This window comes from Typopeltis vanoorti, chromosome 19 (genome assembly GCF_054136105.1).
Source record: "Typopeltis vanoorti isolate ZY-2024b chromosome 19, IOZ_Tvanoo_1.0, whole genome shotgun sequence".
NCBI classification, from domain to species: domain Eukaryota; kingdom Metazoa; phylum Arthropoda; class Arachnida; order Uropygi; family Thelyphonidae; genus Typopeltis; species Typopeltis vanoorti.
Window position 1 is genome coordinate 11,520,565 of NC_143567.1, and position 21,068 is coordinate 11,541,632.

At 35.6% G+C, this 21,068-nt stretch overlaps 1 protein-coding gene across 1 annotated transcript in view; it reads left to right on the forward strand.

The window, feature by feature from the left end:
• The window catches only part of LOC150095853 (voltage-dependent anion-selective channel-like), a 187,924-nt gene that overhangs the window by 33,111 nt on the left and 133,745 nt on the right, over positions 1-21,068 (forward strand). The window contains exon 2 of the mRNA XM_090408845.1: positions 1,455-1,527. Coding sequence (XP_090264971.1) covers positions 1,464-1,527 — 64 coding nt within the window. The 5' untranslated portion in view covers positions 1,455-1,463. The remainder of the gene's footprint in view (positions 1-1,454; positions 1,528-21,068) is intronic.

The window sequence follows — 21,068 nt, forward strand, 5'->3', positions numbered from 1 at the left end:
TGTACGTTTATGTATAATCCATATTTTTTTAATGTTCCGAAAACACAGCTGGTTATCTCTTGTAATTCTTCTTCACTTTCTGTCAGAAGATTGATATCATCTGCAAAACATAAGTTATTTATTCTTAGTCCACCAACTACTATTCCACTGTCATATTCATGAAGCGCTTCATCTATGACATATTCCAGAAAACAATTAAAAAGAAGAGGGGGACAAGATGCATCCCTGTCTTACCACCCCCTTCCCGTTTTGGAGACCAAAAATAGAACTTTTTCATAAGCAGGGGGGGGTGGTCCCATGCTGTGCAGTGAAGTTCATCTTCCTCCTAAAAACATTATTATTATTACATGACACCTCCAAGAGTTCAAAGACTCATCGAGAGAGGGCACCTACTCTACAATTCTCTGCTCCACCAACCACAACTACCATCATCATTTACACCAACGGCATCTACTGCCCACCACCACCATTAGATTTTCACCGATAATCACGAACATTCATGTCCACAGAGGGATTCTAACCTGCAGCCTATTGGCTGGAGAGCGGATACGCTAACCACTTGGCCAACCAGGCCGGTTATATAAAAACATTTATATAACAGTCATACCCATAGTGCAATGCATGTTGGAGAGCAAAAAAGCCAACCACACTGGCTGAGTTGGTTACCTTGAGCACTAATTGAAAATTAAGGCTTGGGTAGGTGACAAGCATTTTTGAATGGAGTGGCGGTGGGGGGGGAGGTTGATTTTCAGTCCAACAAAAAAAAAAATTGTTATTGTAACTATCAGAGTATGTAATTATATAGGGAAAGCAAAAGTAATCTGTCAGCAGCTGTCAGTTTCCTAGATTCACTTATTTTAATTGAATTGATGAAAGGATTTTTAGATAATTACATCAGCAAGATGAACTTACATGGAAAGAATAAGATAATGTAAAGGAGTAACAAATTAAGGAGGGAAGAGAGTTAGAATATCAGTAAAGGAACGATTGAGATATCAATATATGTACTCTTTTATATATTAGGAAGGAATTCTGGTGAATGTAGACTTATCTTTTTGATCATCATAGCATGTTTGAACCAGATGAGAAATCTTCCTTAGAAATCACATTCATAGTATTATTTTAAATCAAAGGTGCCTGTGAAAGGATTTTCTGTTAGCATGGCTGTTTATAAATGAGTTACATGACATCTGAAATTCTGTTGTACAACTTTCACAAACTCCAAATTAACATTCTGTTACTTCATACTGCCTGTTGTCTAGTGCTGGGTTCTTTGGAATTTTGCTGTTAATCCAAACAATCTGATATCCATCATAACTTTTGATTACTTCAAAGAACTGATTTTCCACATAATTGACATAATCAAATGTCATTAACTCACTGTATATGTTTTCAGTTGGAATAAATGTATAATTTGCAATATTAAATAAATTTCTTATAATTACTTATTTCAGAATTGCAATATGGCTCCACCATGTTATGCAGACCTTGGCAAACAAGCACGAGACATCTTTAATAAAAATTATTGTAAGTACACATATTTTTTATAAAAATTTTTTGCTTGTTATATCTGCATCTTTGCAGTACACTGGATGTCTCCTTATTTTGATTAATTGGGATCAGAAAAAATGTGACAGTAAGAGAATTTTCATGATCAGCAAGCAATGGTAGATCTTTTTTTTTTCAATAAAATTATATAAATAAATATTGCTTTTTTGTTCCTACTTTTTTTTTTCTAAGTTAGTACATCTGTCATAAGCATCCATTTGAAATTGCGAGTTATTCTATCAAGTAGTTTGTTTTTATACAGTTTAAGGGAGATTATGTTGAAAAATAAAAATAATTTTGAAATTATAAATTCGTTTTTTCATTGTTAGGCCGAGAACTTTTCAGACCATCCTCGAAATATAATATTACAAACTAATATTATATTGATTTGTAATATTATGTTGTTATTATTATTACAAAATTTTGTTGTTATTATTACAAATATGTTATTATTACAAAAATATTACTTACTAACATAATATTAATTAATATAATATAGTATATAGATGGTGTTCTAATAAAAAAAAATGTTAAAAAATGTTTTCTTGACCTTCCTTGACAAAACCACCATCAGATCGTGGCCTGGTTATTAACAAATCAAACTACAACCTCACTCAAGGTGAACTCTTGTTACTGGAAAAAGGCCTAAACTACGTCATTGCATCAAGGTCAGTAAACAAACTGGATATCATTTATCATATCAAGAGAGGTCTAAGATCCCCCCCCCCCAATCTAGCTGACAAAATACGCATGGAGACATCGTGCATACTAAACTCAAACGAAAAAATAAGCAGCAACCTAAACAAAACGGAAAAACTGGCTGTCAAATCCCTTAAAAAAATAACAAGGACATAATAATCACAAAAGCAGATAAAGGGAATGCTACTGTTGTTTTAAATCGGACAACCTACATAGAAAAAATGAACCATTTGGTATCGGACCACAACCCCTACCAAATGGTAAACTACATGAAACGCATCAAAAAGAAAACAACTGAATTAATTAAATCCGTTAACACATAGCCCGAAGAAACTACCAAAACACTAATACCTCATCACGCCTGTGCTCCCATAATTTCCAGCCTGCCAAAAATAGACAAAACAAACACTCCACTATGTCCGATTGTTGAAGGAATCGACAACCTGAGTTACCACTTAGTCAAAAAATTAGTGGTCACACTCAAGGAATTGGTAGGTCATTCCCCTTCCTACATAAAAAATACACAACATTTCATAAGCAAAATTAAAAACAGTACACTCAATGACCAAGATTTATTATTCTAGTTTTGACATAACTGCCCTTTTCACCAATGTCCCAATCATTGATACTATTGTGCTCCTACAGAACATATTTCCACACGACATCATGGCTTTCTTTGCTCACCTACTCTGCTCCAGATATTTCGTGTGGCAAAACAATTTTTACCTTCAAAGAGAAGGTACAGCCATGGTACCACTTCTCCCCCCCAATAGCTACCTTCTATATGGAAGACTTTGAGCAACGAGCTCTAGAGTCAGCGTGCCTAAAAACCAAAATTTGACTCAGATATTGATGATATTTTTGCCATTTGGCCCCATGTCTGCGAAGAACTAAATACATTCCTTAGCCACCTAAACAAACAACACAAACTTATCTAATTCACCATTGAAATGGAAAAAGACAACTCTCTTCCTTTCCTAGATACTTGTCACACACCTTCCCTCAGGCTATCTCGCCTTCTCACTCTACCACAAACCTACACACACAGACAGGCCACTACATACACAAAAATTCTTACTGCCACCCAACAAAACCTAGGTGTAATAAGCACCCTTAAACACAGAGCTCAAACTATTTGTTCAAATGAGCAAGCTCTAAACCAGGAATACGAGATCATCAACCATACATTTATAAAAAATGGATACAGTAAAAACATATTCACAAGATCCTCCACAGAGACACCACTAAAAACAAAAACGATTTTAAGAATCATTGCCATTCCTTGTTAGAGGCATTTTGGAAAAAAAGACAGAATACTATACAAATACAACATAAAAACTGCCTTTAAACCCCAACAAAATTAAGCCTTTTCCAGATCGAAAAAACTTGAATACAAATTTTTTTATATTTCCATATTGATTTCTCAACTATTTGTCATAAAGTGAAAATCTGATCCTGACAACGTCTACTTGGTCTGAATTTAGCTTGTTCTTCAACAATCCTTCTCAACCCTTTCTCAAGTATACTTGTGTAAATCTTACCAGGAACACTCAGTAGAGAAATACCTCTGTAAATCTCAGATTCAATTTTATTTCCTTTTTTTTTTTTTCCTATGGGTACTATGAGAGCTCTTCTCCAATCATCTGGAATTAGTCTCTCTCTCCAGGCATGCTGAACTATGTAGTGTAGCCACTGCAAGACTTTTATACCACCATACTTGAGCATTTCTGGTCGAATATCATCTACTCCTGCTGCCTTTCCACATTTCAAGCCTTTGATGACTTTTTCCACTTCAAGTATGGATATGTATTCCTGACTGTATGCCTGTTGAGTGTTTTTTTACCACTGTACTATCACTGCTTGTTTAATTTAGCAATTTTTTTAAGTAATTACCCCATACTTCAAGGATGTCTTTTTCTCCCGTTTTCATTTCACCTTTATCATCTCTAACTCCTTTTATAGCACTCTTTTCTCCATTTCTAAGCTTCTTCAACAACCTCCAGAATATTTTGCCATTTTCTTGATATTTATTTTCTATGTTCTTGGCAAAGTCCTCCCATGACTTTTGTTTAGCTAGTTTTACAAAGTGTTTAGCTTTCTTACATTTGTCTCAGTATTCACTAAGAGCACAAGCTGATTTATTTCCCAGGAACATTTGATATGCTTTCTTCTTTTCCTTCACTTCCTCTTTAACTTCCTGTGTCCACTATGGAGTTCTGAATTTTCTCTCCTTGCAGACAACCTCACCACATTCCTCTTTGGCTGAATCAATCAGCGTTTTCTTCAAGGCTTGCCACTAAATCTCCAAGGTTTGGTTCCTGTTCTCAAACTCTTTCATTAATTTGTCTTCAATAATCTTTGTGTATTTTAGTCTACAGTTCACATCTGAGAGCTGTTCAACTTTTATTTGCTTTAAAATTTTCTTACATGTCATTCTTTTCAATGTGAAATTCAATTTTATCCTGCTCAAGACTAAATAGTGATCACTTCCAATTTCAAATCCTCTGTACACTCTGGTGTCCTGCACCATGGAGAAAACATCACTATCAACAATAACATAGTCAATGAGACTTTTCTTATTCCTAGCCTCTTCTCTCCATGTGAATTTGTGCACATTTTTATGTTGGAACATGGTGTTAGTAATAACTAGTCCATGTCCTGAGCAGAAATCCAACAGGTATTTGCCGTTTTTATTATTATTATTAGCTTTGCTCTTTTCTCCAAATTTTCCCAAAATATTTTTGTATGTCTGGCAATCTTTTCCTACTTTTCTGTTTAGATCCCCAACAAGGACCAACTTTTCCTTTTTCACTGTGTCAATTGCTTTCTCTAAAGACTCAAAAAATTTCTCCACTTCTTCCTTAGAACCTTTTGTGGGACCATAGGCACAAATAAGTCTCATTGTCCAGTTCCCCATTCTGATATTTGCCCACATCACTCTACTTGAGACTGCCTGCCATTCAAGAAGATTAGCCTCATGTTTAGTGTTGAATACTATGGCAACTCCTTCTTTTCCTTGATTGTCATTGCCTGAATATAACATTTTGTATTTATTGCTCAAAAAGATCTCACCAGTTTTTGTCTTTTTTGTTTCAGTCACCCCTATTATGTCGATCTGGTACTTATGTAATTCTTCAGCTAGCTCCATTTCTTTGACATTCAGGCTTCTTATGGTGATGTTGAGTTGGGGCATGTTTTCAGATTTGTTCCAGTAGCTGACTTTTCGCTGTTCGCTCTGGTTCCCTGGCAAAAACAACTGTGGCCTTGTTTAACCATGCGACGCCCCAGCCAGCATTAAATTTTGTCATGTTGTACCATCATTTTGTATTTTGGTTTAAGCCAATAAGAATACAGTTTGGTCTGCTAAATCCCAAATTGCCAATACATCCTCGTTCGTTCAGTATCCAGGTAAATACCCAACTGGGTGCACCACGAGAAGGTGAGGATTGGACATTAAGTCAGAAGCCATGGTTAGTTCTCCGCATTCCTTTAAAGGCTATGTGGAGGTGTCCTCTCAGTTATACAGCTTTGACCCTTAAGCACCCCCGGGAAAACTTTAGTAGGTTTTTATTTATTTATTTATATTTTTTTTAACCACTAGAATTCAGGCTAAGTAAAAGATCAGTTAACAGTGTAGATTCAATTTACCTTTGTAGAGTATAAGAGCATGCAGCTTGTTTTTATGTACACATGTATTTTTCTGATGATGACCTCAATACAGGGGTCGAAACGTCATTTGTTTTTTTTATTAATCATAAGTTAAATAATCCTTTCAACATGTGTGTTTTGTGTCCCTAAATTTGTAAATATGTATGTTAACATAATCATATTTGATACTTTGTTTTACAAAAATCCTTGAATAACTTAAAAAAAATGAAATTAAAATATATCATATTTGAAAACCTATGCAAAAAAATTAAATATAATGAATATATATGCTTTCTATGTTATTACACCCTCTGTCCAAAAAGAAACCAAATTTTTCGAAAATAGAAGAAACTAGTGGTGCCACCTGTTGTATCTTTTTGTTGTTGAAAGCGGCAACCTTCATTAGTGTTGTGTCAACTGTTTATGACATTTGTTTCATTAGAAGCCGAGTGACAGTGTGTTTTGATGAAGGGTCGGAAAATGGGTCAAATAGAGAGCTGCGATTAACATTTGTGTTAAACTTGGTAAACGTTTTACCGAAACGCATCAAATGCTTCAAAAAGCATACAGTGATGAATTCTTATCCCGTACTCAAGTTTACGAGTGGTTTAAGCAACTTCAAAGTGGTCATGAGACGCTTCAGGACGATGTAAAGCCGGGCCATCCAAAAACTGGATTGAGCGAAGTTAACATCCAAAAAGTGCTTGATTTCATCAAAGAAAACCTGAAATCGTCTGTGAGATTGATTATAGATGAATTGGGGATTCCAAAATCAACTGTGCACAAAATTTTGACCAAGATTTTGACCAAATTTGCCTTCGTAAATTTTGACAAAATTTACGAAGGCAAAATTTTGTGCCTTCGTAAATTGAATCGCGATTTGTTCCCCACAAGTAGACCGACAACCAAAAAATGTATCGAATTGAACATTTATAAAACTTCATAAGGACTCAAACTTCCTTGAAAAGATTGTTACTGGTGACAAAATGTGGTGTTTTGAGTATGAGCCCCGAAACAAAGTGCTAGAGTGCCGAGTGGAGACCCCAGAAGAGGGGCATCCGAAAAAAAGTTGCTTGGAGAAATAAGTACAGACAATGCTGATTTGTTTCTACGATTCCCAAGACACTATCCACAAAGAATTCATTCCGCTTGGCCAAACGGTCAATGGTGAGTTTTATCTCCAAGTTTTGAAATGATTGATAGCAAGAATTCATCGCATACGGCATGAATATCGTGATGCAGGCTGCTGGTCACTATTGCACGATAATGCACCATCTCATTGTTCGAACATTGTGAGACAGATTTTGAGCAAAAACCAAGTTTGTGTGTTGGATCACTTGTCATATTTACTTAATTTAGCACCCTGTGACTTCTTTCTCTTCCCAAGACTTCATTTGCCGATGAAAGGAGAACAATACAACACCATTGAAAATGTGCAAGTAACCACAACCCCTCGGTATCCCAAAAACCGATATGAAAAACTCATTTAATGAATTAATTGATTGTGCCAACACTGTATCGAAGCTGAGGGAGAGTATATTGATTGAAATAAATGATTTGGATAATTATAATTGGCCTGTGTTTTATTTTCTATCAAAAGTTCGGTTCTTTTTGGACAGAGGGTGTATTATGGAAATGATTATGAAGAAAGAACAATTCTGTGTTTGTCCATTTCAGTTTGTTCAGTCAAGCATGTGTAACGATGTTTACATAAGTAAAGAACAAGATAAAAACAGATCTGCAAGTTATTGAACTGTCATGCAGACCACTGAAAAGTGTATACAAAAAAGCATACAGGTAATTTATGTCTGTACATGAATGCCAGGAGTATCAGAAACAAAACGAGTAGAGTTTGTTGCATTGGTTAATATATTGGTACCTCATATTGTAGACATTAGTGAGACCTGGCTATCAGAAGCAGATGTACTAACTGATATCAAGTGCAAAGGATGTCTTTTTAGGAAGGATAGATCGGAGAGGACGGGGTGGGGTGCTGCTAATGATTTCAGATCATTTGAATCTGGTTAGGGTTCAGACCTATTACTGCTATACTAGTAAGTTTTTCATGTGGCGGTGAGTTTAATGCCATCTGGTGTGAGATGTACTCTAACAAGACCTAGTGAAGTGTTGTTACAGACCTGGTAGATTAGATTCTAGAGATGAAGAAATTTATCACCAAATAAATGTAATGGGTGTGAAAAGAGTAACCTGCGAAAAATATTAATTGGGTAGCTGTGAAATCACATGAGAAGAATGAAACTGAATTTATTGAGCTGTTACGAGACAACTTCCTCAAGCAGCATGTGACAGGGACAAATCGTGGTCGAAGTGTGTTGGATCTTATAGTTTAAGAAGAGGTTTTAGTTAAGGATGTAACTATCCTGCCTCCAGTTGGTGACAATGATCATGCAGTACTCACTTGGGAAGTGGCTAAGTTTATGAATATTCCATTCAGAAAAAGTTACACACTGAACAAAGCAGGAAATTATGACCTCCTGAGGAGTATGCTGGGTTCTGTGCCATGGTATCACTTGTTGGATGGGAAAGATATCGACAGTGCATGGGAAGCATTTAAAAAATACTCAAATATTTCGATACCAGAATGTGTCTTGAGAGTTTGAAGAATAGAGTAGGAGTGAAATGGATGTGTAATATTAAGCAAGAGGTTTGTAAGCAAATTCTGGCAGACTGCTATTTTGAGATCGAATTAATACTTGTAAAGTTCACTTTATCCAACAATAGATGGCGCCAAATTAGGACATTAATTCTTTATTGTGAAACCATTCAAAGTGAAGATTGGGTATAAGAGGAACGACTTACACTTGAAGGTGTTTGCATCAGGAGTCTTGAAAAATTATTAATCGATATTAGACCTAACACAGAGAAGAGAAACTGAATTCGAATGGAAGGTATCATGAGAATCTGTATGTAAGATTGACAATGTTAGTTAACCATGTTAATGATGGGAATAGTTATTATTATTATGGAAATGATTATAAAGAGAGAATAATTCTGTGTTCGCTGGTTCAGACTTATCAAGTATGTGTAAACATGTCTGCAGAAGTTAGGAACTAGATAAGAACAGAGATCTGCCAGTTGTCAAAGAGTGCCATGCAGACCACAGACAAGAGTATACAAAACGGCATGCAGGTAAATTATGTCTGTACACAAATCAGATAAGTATCAGAAACAAGGGAGTAGAGTTTGTTGCTTTGGTTAATATATTGGGACCTCACATAAATACTAGTTTTTCATGCAGCAGTGAGATTGAAGTCATCTGGTATGAGTTGGAATCTAACAAGATTAATGAAAAAATTAACAAGAAAAAATATGATGGGTGCAAAAAGAGTATTCATAATTGGGGACTTTAATTATCTTAACATCGCTTGGGTAGCTATAAAATCGCATGAGAAGAATGAAAGTGAATTTATTCAACTATTGCAAGATAACTTCCTCAATCAGCATGTGAAAGAAGGAACATGTGATCAAAGAGCATTAGATCTGACTAGTGTCAGAGGGGGTTTCAGTTAAAGATATAACTATTCTGCTTCTGGTCTGTGACAGTGATCATGCAGTACTCACTTGGGAAGTAAGTTTATGAATGTTCCATTCAGAAAAGGTTACATGCTGAACTACAAAGAAGGAAATTATGATCAGCTGAGGAGCTGGGTTCTTTGCCATGGTATGTTGTTGGATGGGCAGGACATCGGCAATGCATAGGAAGTGTTTAAAAATGATTTAAATGATGCAATATCAAAATGCGTCCCTAGAATTTGAAGCATAAATAGAGTAGGAGTGAAATGAATGTATAATCTAATTAGGCAAGAGATTTTTAAGAAAAATATGATTTGGAAGGAATACTGTATGCTTATGCATACAGTATTCCTTCATACAGTATGCTTATGCATACAGGATGATGTGAGTTATGATTATTATAAGCTGCAGGCCAGAAGAGTCGCAAGTGTTGTATGGAAAACTCAACCAGAGTATGAAAAGAAACTGGCTCTGCGAGTTAAAGACAACCCAAAAGAATTCTAACATTATGCTGCAAGTAAAAGAAAGAATGAATTTGAAAGAATAACTCTACTGAATGCCTATAGTATGCAGGTGACAGATGGAGAAGTGATTGTTCAGCTAATGAACAGCCATCTTGCTAAAAGCTATCAACCTGGTATATGCAACATTGAATTCACCACTACCTCTGCACCATATGAGGAAACTCATGTGGATGTGGAGAAAGTATTACAGCTGTTGAGCAAACTGAATAAAAATTCTGCAATAGGAAACTGATGGGATATCAGGATGGATGCTAAAACAGTGTTCAGCTGAACTGGCTATTCCCTTGACCAGGCTATATAATTTGAGTCTCAGAACAAGAGTGGAAAGAATGCTTAGTAATCCCATTGCACAAAGATGATGCAAAGACTGATGTATCCAACTATCAACTAATTAATATCTAAGGAATGGTGGTGAAGATTTTGGGAAAATTAGTTAGGACTTGCATTCAGAAGTGGATTGACAGAGAATCTACTTTGCAACAAACAGCATGGGTTTACTAAGGGAAGGTCATGTTTTATCAACTTGCTCACATTCCATAATAATGTTACCACTGAGTTAGACAAGGATATATTAATGTACTTTTGGATTTTGCTAAGGCTTTTGACAGAATACAGCATGGTAGACTGTTGCATAAATTGGAGAATATGGGTTTAGATTATAGAATATTAGTGTGGTAAGAGGATGGCTGACTGACAGATACAAAAGTGGTATATAGGGGATCTGAGTCTGCAAGATTTAAGGTAACCAGTGGTTGGTATACCACAAAGATCAATGCTTGGTTCATTGTTATTCATTCTGTACATTAACGACATTGAGAAGGATTTGACATGTGATATACAGCTTTTTGCTGATGATGCAAAGATAGGTGGGTAATCAGGAGTGTGTCTGATATGCAGTAGTTATAGAATGATTTCAATAAGCTGGAATTGTGGACATGGAAAAATGGATGCCAGTTCAGTGTCAGTAAAGTCATGCACTTTGGAATGATTAGATATCCAACGTTTTTTTATATTAGTCGGAATATGCTTGAAGAAACTGATGAGACTAGGGATCTTGAAGTTCAGGAGCCATGTAACAAAGATTGCAAATACAACTCAAAAGATAATTGCAATGCTGACATGAACATTCACATGTAAGGATAAGGATGTCATTTTGCCTCTTTACAAGGTCTTGATAAGACCTAACTTGAACTATTGTGTGCAGGTCTGGTCTCCTGCGATGAAAAGCTGGGCCATCCAAAAACTGGACTGAGTGAAGTTAACATCCAAAAACTGGACTGAGTGAAGTTAACATCCAAAAACTGTGTGATTTCATCAAACAAAACCCGAAATCATCCATGAGATTGATTGAAGATGAATTAATTGGGGGTTCCAAAATCAACTGTTCACAACATTTTGATCGAGAGTTTGGGCCTTCGTAAAATGAATTTGCGGTTTGTTCCCCACAAGTTGACCAACGACTAAAAAAATGCATCAAATTGAACACTGCAAGGACCTCATTAAAACTGCTCGTAAGGACTCAAACTTCCTTGAAATGATCATTACTGGTGACGAAAATGGTGTTTTGAGTATGAGCCTGAAACAAAGTGCCAGAATGCTGAGTGGATACCACCAGAAGAGGGGCATCCAAAAAAATGTCGCTTGGAGAAATCAAGTAAAGACAATGCTGATTTGTTTCTACAATTCCAAGGGCATTATCCACAAAGAATTCGTTCCGCCTGGTCAAACGGTCAATGGTGAGTTTTATCTCGAAGTTTTGAAGATTTTAATTTTTTTAAAATTTCATTTTGGTGGTATTGTTCCTTATTGAATTTCAGGATTTCTACACCTCTTTTCAAATGATCTGTTTTACTGCTTCTGATCTCACAATCCAAACATCTGTTCCATCTGAATAATTGAATTAATCCTTTCTGGAATGCAGACCTTCATGCCACACAGAACCTTGTGACCACTATGCAAGCTTCAGCTCTTCAATAAGTGTGCCAAAGCAGCCCCAGATAAAAATTCAGCAGGTCTCAAATGATCTATGTGAAAAAACTTTATCTTTGCACTCAACTATGTTAAAGACTGCAGCAGCTTGTGGAAAAATGAGAAATACTTAAGTGGCATTAGAGCTTTGTGATCTCTTGCTAAGGCTAAGTCAGGGAAACTAAATTATAAAGAGTGGAATAGTGAGAATGTGACTGTAAGAGCAGCAGTGTTGTATAACTATGTTAATGACGAGCCTGGGCTTTGTCATGGAAATGTTCACGAGGAGAGAATGATTTTGACTTTCTGTTCGTCCTGTTTGGACCCATCAAATGTGTGCAAAGGGTATAAAGCACTAGAGAAGAATAGAGATCTGCAAGTTGTCCAACTATGTCATGCAGACAACAGGATACAAAAGAACATCCGTGTAGATTATTATGTCTATACACAAATGCTAGGAGTATCGAAAACAAAGGAGTAAGTTTGTTGCCTTAGTCAATATGTTGGGACCTCAGATTGTAGGCATAGTGAGACCTGGCTATCAGAATCAGACATACTAACTGGTATCGAGTGTAAAGGGTACACTATTTTTAGGAAGGATATAGAGGATAGGAGAGGAAGTGGCATGCTGCTAATGATATTGGATGACTTGAATCCAGTTAGAGTGGAGACCTGTGATTGTAGTACTACTACTAACAGCATTTTGTGTGGCAATGAGTTTGAGGCCATCTGGTGTGAAGTGGAATCTAGCAAGATAAATTTGTTGTTACAGACCTGATGGATAGTTTGCTAGTGATGAAGAAATGCATCACCAAACAGACAAGATGAGCGCAAAAAGAATAATCATAAAACGTGAAACTTTAATTATCCAACTATTGATTGGGTAGCAGTAGAATTTCATGAGAAGAATGAAAATGCATTTATTGAGCTGTTGCAGGACAACTTCCTCAAACAGCATGTGACAGAAGGAATTCGAGGTCAAAGAGTGTTAGATTTGATTATAGTGTCAGAGGACATTTCAGTTAAAGATGTAACTATTCTTCCTTTGGTTGGTGACAGAGATCATGCGGTGGTCACTTGGGAAGTGACTAATTTTATGAATGTTCATTACAGAAAAAGTTACACGTTGAACTACAAAGCAGGAAATTATGACCAACTGAGGAGTATAAAGTTGAGTGGAATGATATCAGTTGCTGGATAGGAAAAATATCGACAGTGCATAGGAAGCATTTAAACAATACTTAAATGATGCAATATCAAGGTGTGTGCCAAGAGTTTGAAGAATAAATAGGGTAGGAGGCAAATGGATGTGTAATCTTATTAAGCAAAAGTTTCATAAGAAAAGGATTATGTGGAAGGATTACCATGTGCATAAGGATGATGTGCATTATGAAAATTATATGCAGCAGGCCAGAATAGTCAAAACTGTTGTATGGAAAGCAAAGTCTGAGCATGGAAAGAAACTGGCTCTGCTTGATAAAGACAACCCACAAGAATTCTATCAATATGTTGCAAGTAAAAGATGAATATGCAAGAATAACTTCTAAATGCAGATGGCATGAGGGTTACAGATGCAGAAGAGGTTGTTCAACTAATAAGTGTCCATTTTGTGAAAAGCTCTCAACTTGGTGTCCATAACACTGAGCTCACTGCTGCCTCTTCACTGAATGAAGGAACTCAGCTGTATGAGGACAAGTTGTTAGTGCAGTTGCACTAACTAAATAAGAATTCAGCATTAGGGACTGATGGAATATCAGCATGTATGCTAAATGATTGTTCAGCTGAATTGGCTATTCCTTTGACCAGACTGTTTAATCTTCCCTGTTCTCAGCACAGAGAAGATTCCGCAGGAATGGAAAAAATGTATGGTAATTCCATTGCACAAGGGTGGTGCAAAGACCGATGTATCCAACTATCAACCAATTAGTATCTCAGGAGTGGTGGTGAAGATTTTGGAAAAGTTGGTTAAGGCTCACATTCAGAAATGAGTTGACAGTGAAACTCTATTGCAATGAGCAGAATGGGTTTACTAAAGGAAGGTCATGTTTTAGCAACCTATTCACATTCTGTAACAATGTTACCATTGAACTAGACAAGGGGAATGGATACACCATGATACTTCTGGATTTTGCTAAGGCTTTTGAAAGCCTTAGCAAATGCAGCATGGTAGACTGCTGCATTAATCGGAGATTATGGGTTTGGGTTATAGAATATTAGCATGGATAAGAAGATGGCTGACTGACAGATATCAAAAAGTGGTATATGGAGGAATCTGAATCTGCAAGATTTAAGGTAACCAGTGTACCACAAGGATCAGTGCTTGGTCCATTGTTATTCATTCTGTACATTAACGACATTGAGAAGAATTTGACATGTGACACAGCTTTTTTGCTGATGATGCAAAGATAGGTAGAGTAATCGGAGTGCGTCTGATGCGCAGTACTTGCAGAATGATTTCAATAGGCTGGAATTGTGGGCATGGGAAATGGATGTCAGTTCAATGTCAGTCATTCACTTTGGTGTGATTAGATATCCAATGTCATATTATATTGGTGGGATTATGTTTGAAGAAACTGATGAGGCTAATATCTTGAAGTGTTAGTAGCTAGGAAGTTGAAGTTCAGGGGCCATGTAGCAAAGATTGCAAATACAACTCAAAAGATCATTACAATGCCGAAACGAACATTCACGTGTAAAGATAAGGATTCATTTTGCCTCTTTACAAGGCCTTAATAAGACCTCACTTGGACTATTGTGCACAGGTCTGGTCTCTTGGTTTCCATTGTGATTCTGATATATTGGAGAGAGGGCAAAGAAGAGTGTTAAAAATTATATCAGAATTATGGAATACTGATTATGAAGACAGATTGAGAATTTGTAGACTGCAGATACTAGCAAACAGGAGAAAGAGTAGTGATATGATTGAGACTTGCAAACTTCTGAAAGGGGCATACAGGATTTCAGTTGATGGAATTTTTCAATTTATGCAGGGTGGGTAAAGGACAAGAGTGCACCCTCGACACTGAGAATAAATGCCGCTAAGAAGGGGGCGCAGGCTAGACTTTTTTCTCATAGGATGGTGGTGACTGGAATGGATTGCCATTGGATGTTGTGAGTGCAAGAAGTGTGAATGAATTCAAGAATAAGTATGATAGCTGGTGGTGTAGTATGTGGCCTCCCTCGATCAGTCCTTGACTCCTTGGAGTCTCTCTTAATAATAATATTCTTCAATTCTGCCTGTTGACTAAGAACTTAAGTATAGTTGTATATTGTCCTCTATAATGTTTCTTTCATACCATTATAACATTTGGAATAGGTTTTTTCTTGATCCCTTTATTTGCAAAACTTCAATCCCAATCCTTGATAAATTCTCATAACTTCTCAATATTTTCTCTTTATCCCTCTTTGTCTCAGATGAAAAATCTAGTCCTAAGGATCACTATATGGCTATGGCCAAATCCCTGCTTAGGTCTTCCTATTTAGGGACTGTCAGGACTTGATATTTAGAAATAGGGTTTCTTCTCCACAGTTTTTCTTAGCCTCTTCTCAGGTTTGCTTGTTTAATTCTTCGTTGTGATACTCAGTAGGGAAAGTCCTCTAATTCTCAGATTCAGTTTTGTTCCCTTATTTAAAGATGAATACCACATGATCTCTGCTCCATTCATCTGAAATTTGACTTCTTAGTAAGTGTGCTGAATACTTCCATATCCAAGCATTTCTGGTTGAATATCTTCTTCAGCTACCTTTCTCCGTTTCAGGTTCATAATAATTCTAACTCAACTGTTGTTGTGTACTTCTGATTACATTTATCTTGAATATTTTTTTCTGCCATCCTTGGTGCTTATCTCATTTGATGTTTTTCAAAGTAATTACTCCAGTCATTCAGAATATTCTTATTTTTAGTCATTGTTACCTTTGCAACTCTTGTTTTAAATTACTCTTTCTTCCACTTATGTATTTTTTTTCAGTCTTCTCATGAATTTTGTTTGGGTATTTTTTTCACACAATCTCTAAGAGACATTATACTTGCCAGGTCCTTTCAATATTTCTGCTTTTCTAGACCACTTAGTTTTCTTCTTGATTATATCATGAATTTCAGGATTTAAAAGCATTAGATAGAACTTCTGATTTATTTATTCTTGCATACATTTTCACATGCTTAATCTTAAATGTTTTTCATATTTTGCCATCGAGTATATTTTCTGATTACATATTTGGTTTAATCCTTTATCCAAATGTAAGCAAGCAAGGTTTGCACCTGACGAGTTGCCCCAGTCCTGAAAATATTTCAGGTGCAAACTTTGTTTGCTTACATTTGGATGAAGGATTAAACCAAATATGTAATTGGTAGCATAGCCAAGTGAAAAAACTTCCATCAACAATATTTTCTGATTGTTTTCAAACTTTCACTTTTTCTCTTATGATATTTGTATATTTGAGTCTACAATTCATCTCTGAATGTTGTTCAGCTTTAATGTTTTTTAAAATGTGTGACGATGCTCATTTTTGTCCTCCTCAGAATAAATGATCACTTATTTCATATTTCTATATTCCTCTATATGCTCTTGTATTTTGAACAACCCTGATGATATCAATAATAACATTGTGAATAAGACTTGTCTGTTCTCTCCAAGTGAATTTATGCACCACTTTGTATTTGTAAATGGTGTTGGTTAATTAGTCTTCTGAAAATACGGTCTGCAAGTACTTACCATCAAAATTTTCTCAAAACATTTTGTCTGTGATTAATTTGCTACTCTCTTGTTAGGTTTCCAAGAAGAACCAGTTTTTCCATTTCAAACTGTGCTCTAATAACTGAAAAAGCTTCTCTACTTCCTTATTAGAATCCTCTTTACTACTTTAAGTCAGTTTGCCCACATATAGCACTTTTCAAACAAACAAACAAAAAAAAGTATCCAGTTTTCTATTTTTGAAATTTTCCCACATCACTGCACTTGAAATTGCTTGCCAATGAAGAAGTTTGTGTTCTCTGATCTTGAATATAATATTTTATAAGTATTACTGTTATTATCATTAGACGTCCAGTTGACCATTGTGGAAGATGCTTTTAAATTAAATAATTTAATTTAGAAGCATTACTTGGACTGGAATGAATTCAAAAATGGGAGGACAGAGAACCACTACTGTGTAGAGAATGGTATGGATTTGAAAAGCAGAGACTTTAGTTTTAATTTGCTAATGTTTTGATAGTTACACCTAAGTTAGAGAAGTGAAATAGATGCAACATGATATAACTTGGCTTTGCTATATCATTTGAAGGAATAAAAATTTTGAATAAACTGGAAAAAGTTAGAATTAGAAAATAAACTGTTTGTATAGATAAGAAAATAGTTGAGCAGCATGTATCAGAAAGTAATATATCAAGAAGTGCAGTCTAAGAGATAGAGCGTGATCACTAGTATAAATCAGAGTTCGGGTTTTTGTAATTTGTATCTTTTATATTAATGGTAATATACAAATATTGGTAATCGGTTCAAACTGTATATTAATGATGTTGGGATTCAGATATATATAAGCTAATACCATGCATATGATGTAACTTTGAATCAAGTTAATTCCTTTACTTAATTGAGATGTGGATATATGACAATGGAAAAGGCAATAAACACGAAAGTTGCAAAATATTTAAAAATAACAGAAGTAATAAATTCTGTGCTTAACCTAATAAATGCATTGATTATCAGTTCAGGTAAAAAGAAAAAAATTAAAAAAAAAGGGGGGGAACTGTAAACAGAATGGTAGAATATATAAGTCTGGTTATATCATTATTTTTATACAGTTCTGATTCTGAAGTCTTAGAAAGCTTTCTAAATCTTCTCAACAGAAAAATCAAAATCAATGGATTTTAATTAAGACTCAACTAGAAGTAAAATATTAATGAATATTGACAAAAGAGCCTAAAAAGTTCAAATGCACTATAGAAGTGCATAGACATGTTTCTTTTGCAAAGTCTGTCATCCTTGAATTAGTACAATGCCTCAACAACACCAGTGCCAAAAGTTGTACTGTTATAAGCAATCTGTCCCTTTTTATATATTAAATATATTTGGCTGAAAAAAAAAAAGAATGAATATTTATTATCCTTTCTTTAAATATTAATAAATTAACTTCTAGAACAAGTTAATTCTTTTACTTATGTGCGTTTTTGTAACCATCACTTATGTCCATTTTTCTGGACCATTTCTAGGGTCACAAAGCAGCAAAACATGTCAAGATATTGCAGCAGCTGACACTTGTCAGATGGATTTGATTAGAGTTCACATTATGCACAGTGTGCACACAACAATTTGAATTTTGGTTTTAACCTATCTTCTGGCCGAGGTGGATGAAATATTGAGACCAAATTGTACTTCTTATCCATGTTATTCAATGGGTTGACAGAGTCGTATTTGTAATTTAGCTGGACATATATAGATGTCATGTACAGTTGGGGTGGGGATAATCAGGTAACTTTTATTCTTTTATTGGCAGAATGATATTCAAATGATACTACACTGACTGGATATAGTTTGTTAAATGGTTTCATTTGAACCATTTGTAGTGGAAAAGTGGGCAGACTATATCTAGAAGACATAGTGAAAAGTGGCCAACATGACTGACATTTGTTATTGATAAATCATGCAAAAAACATAAATTTGTATAAGCATAAAATACATCTAGTCGTATGAGTATGGAGATAAGCTAAATTTAATGCTTGATGAAAGTTATATGTATTTCCAATTTTATTTGCAAGACAATTCAAATTCATATTTTTTCTTTGGATAGATGAAATTGATAAAATTTGTTTTTCATTTGGACCAGTTTAATGAAAATTTGGCAAAACAAAATTATCTACAGTGCATTTGCCAAGAATTGCTCTCAAGTGGTAATATTATCACAACTGAACTTAAAGCCATTCAACATGTTCTCCCAAGTTCTCTTTCCATTCTCTCCCAATGTGCCATGAGCTGGAAAATCTCACTTGTATTTTCCTACTGTGAGATTCCCTCACCATCTTTTATGTTTCTATCATATCTTTTCCCTTCTGTATGGACTTCAGGACTGCAGTTTGGCCTCGAGTGCACAATTCCATAAGCCCAGCATCATCTTGGTTATTCACTGCTGGATCTTTTCAGTTGTCTCTTCATCTCCTCTGAATCCTGGCAACCATTCCTTGCAGTACTTCACTATTCCCTATTCCTCCTTTTCTTAGACTTTGCAGCTTCATGTAATACTCTCTCCTACCTGCCACTTCTATGCACGTCATAAGTCTAGTTACTATCTTTTTCCCTTTTAGAATAACTGCTTCCTATTTCAATGCCTTGGCAAACTCCAAAAGTATTATAGTATATCTATTCCCCTTGTCCAAGTGTGCAGTCACTGTTATAAAGCATGCTCAAATTGCTAAAGCAACTCTGCCCTTAGCAAAGCTATGCCGTCCTCTGTAGCACTGGTTCTTAAAATCTTTTTTTATCCACAACACCTTTTTATAAGACAAAATTATTAGCAATCCCCCCAGTGGTACTGTTAAGTTGGGCTTTTTTTATACTCTAGTGTCACATAAGCATGATGTTTATTTCTACTATAAATTAAACAAATATAGAACGAACTGTTGCAGTGTATAATAATTTCAATAGTTCTATAATAAATGTTTAATTTGCTCATGTTTATCAATGTTTGCTGTGATCCTGGAAAGATTGTGACCCACAGTAAAGAACTACTGCTCAATAGAGCATCAATTTGTTATCTACAATTAGCCACTCCAGCACCTTAATCTGCAGAGATACTGCTAGGTCTATAACTGGTTTCTTCTATTTTAACTCCAGCCTTGTATAATGGAATTATCTTGCCCTCCTACTCATTAGGAATTATGCATATAATAAGTGGCTTGAGTAAAAGTTTGGCTTCATTCTCAGAGTACACTAAAGCTTACAACCATTGCAACACAATCGTTAACAAAATTAAGTGTTACTTTTAAAGAGCTAAATGTAGAAAAGTTATCTCTTACAACAAATTACAGTTGTGCAAGAGGTGTCCTACTGGTCCCTTGCAAAGGGACAGTAGGACATTGGGCATAACCATCTATGCTCCTGCCTCTTTCTCACCTAGATAGCACTGTTGCAACATCACCTAAACATAAAATAATCTAGCATCATTCTTCTCCTGCAGGGATGACCAAGGAAATCCCTTATGTGGAACATTGCTCTCTGCATGTTTCCAATGGCGCTTCATCAAAAAAGACCGAAGAAGAATCTTGAATAGCTTGATACCAAAAAGGCTCTTCTAATACTGATGGTATCCCACAAAAAAAAAAGATGTACTCTGAACTAACACATGTTCTTTATCTTATCCATCCATTATATTCCATTCATTCCATTACATTCAGTAAAATGGCATCTACTCTATCCTCCCATGGAGTGAAATAGTCCATATCATGATAAATTAAAGATGCCAAGAAATTATATTCTTGGTTTAATCCTTTATCCAAGTGTAAGCAAATAAATTTGCAGCTGAAATAATTTCAAGACTGGGCAACTCATATATAGGGGCTGATGGCTTCATATCGCTTGCCTTAGTATCCCATAGTGCCAAGCACATATTCTTATGGACATGTATAATGCTATGCATTATGTGAAGGATCACTACCCAAATATCAGTTTTGACCTTTATTGAGGTCTCATCAGTGGGAGCCAGATCCAGATGTGTGATACCAAGGTTGAAGTAATGCAGCAGTCATATTTCCATATACAAGCAGCCAAAAGGTGTTGCATCTTATTATTAAAATACTCTGGATTAGAGATAATGTTGGAAGTTTTTCCACTTGGTTTTACTATAAATTAAATTTAGTAATAAAGTGTGACACCTTTTTGGCTACTCATATATGGAAATATGACTTGCATTATTACAATCTTGGTATCACTTCTGGGTCTGGCTCCCACTAATGAAACCTCAATAAAGGTCGAAACCGGTCTGGGTAGTGACCTTTCCCATAATGCATAGCATTATACATGTCCGTAAGGATATGTGCTTTGCATTTTATGGTATACTAAGGCAAGTGATGTGAAGTCGTCAGCCTCTATATATATGAGTTGCGAAGTTCTGAAATTACTTCAGGTGCAAACTTTGTTTGCTTACACTTGGATAAAG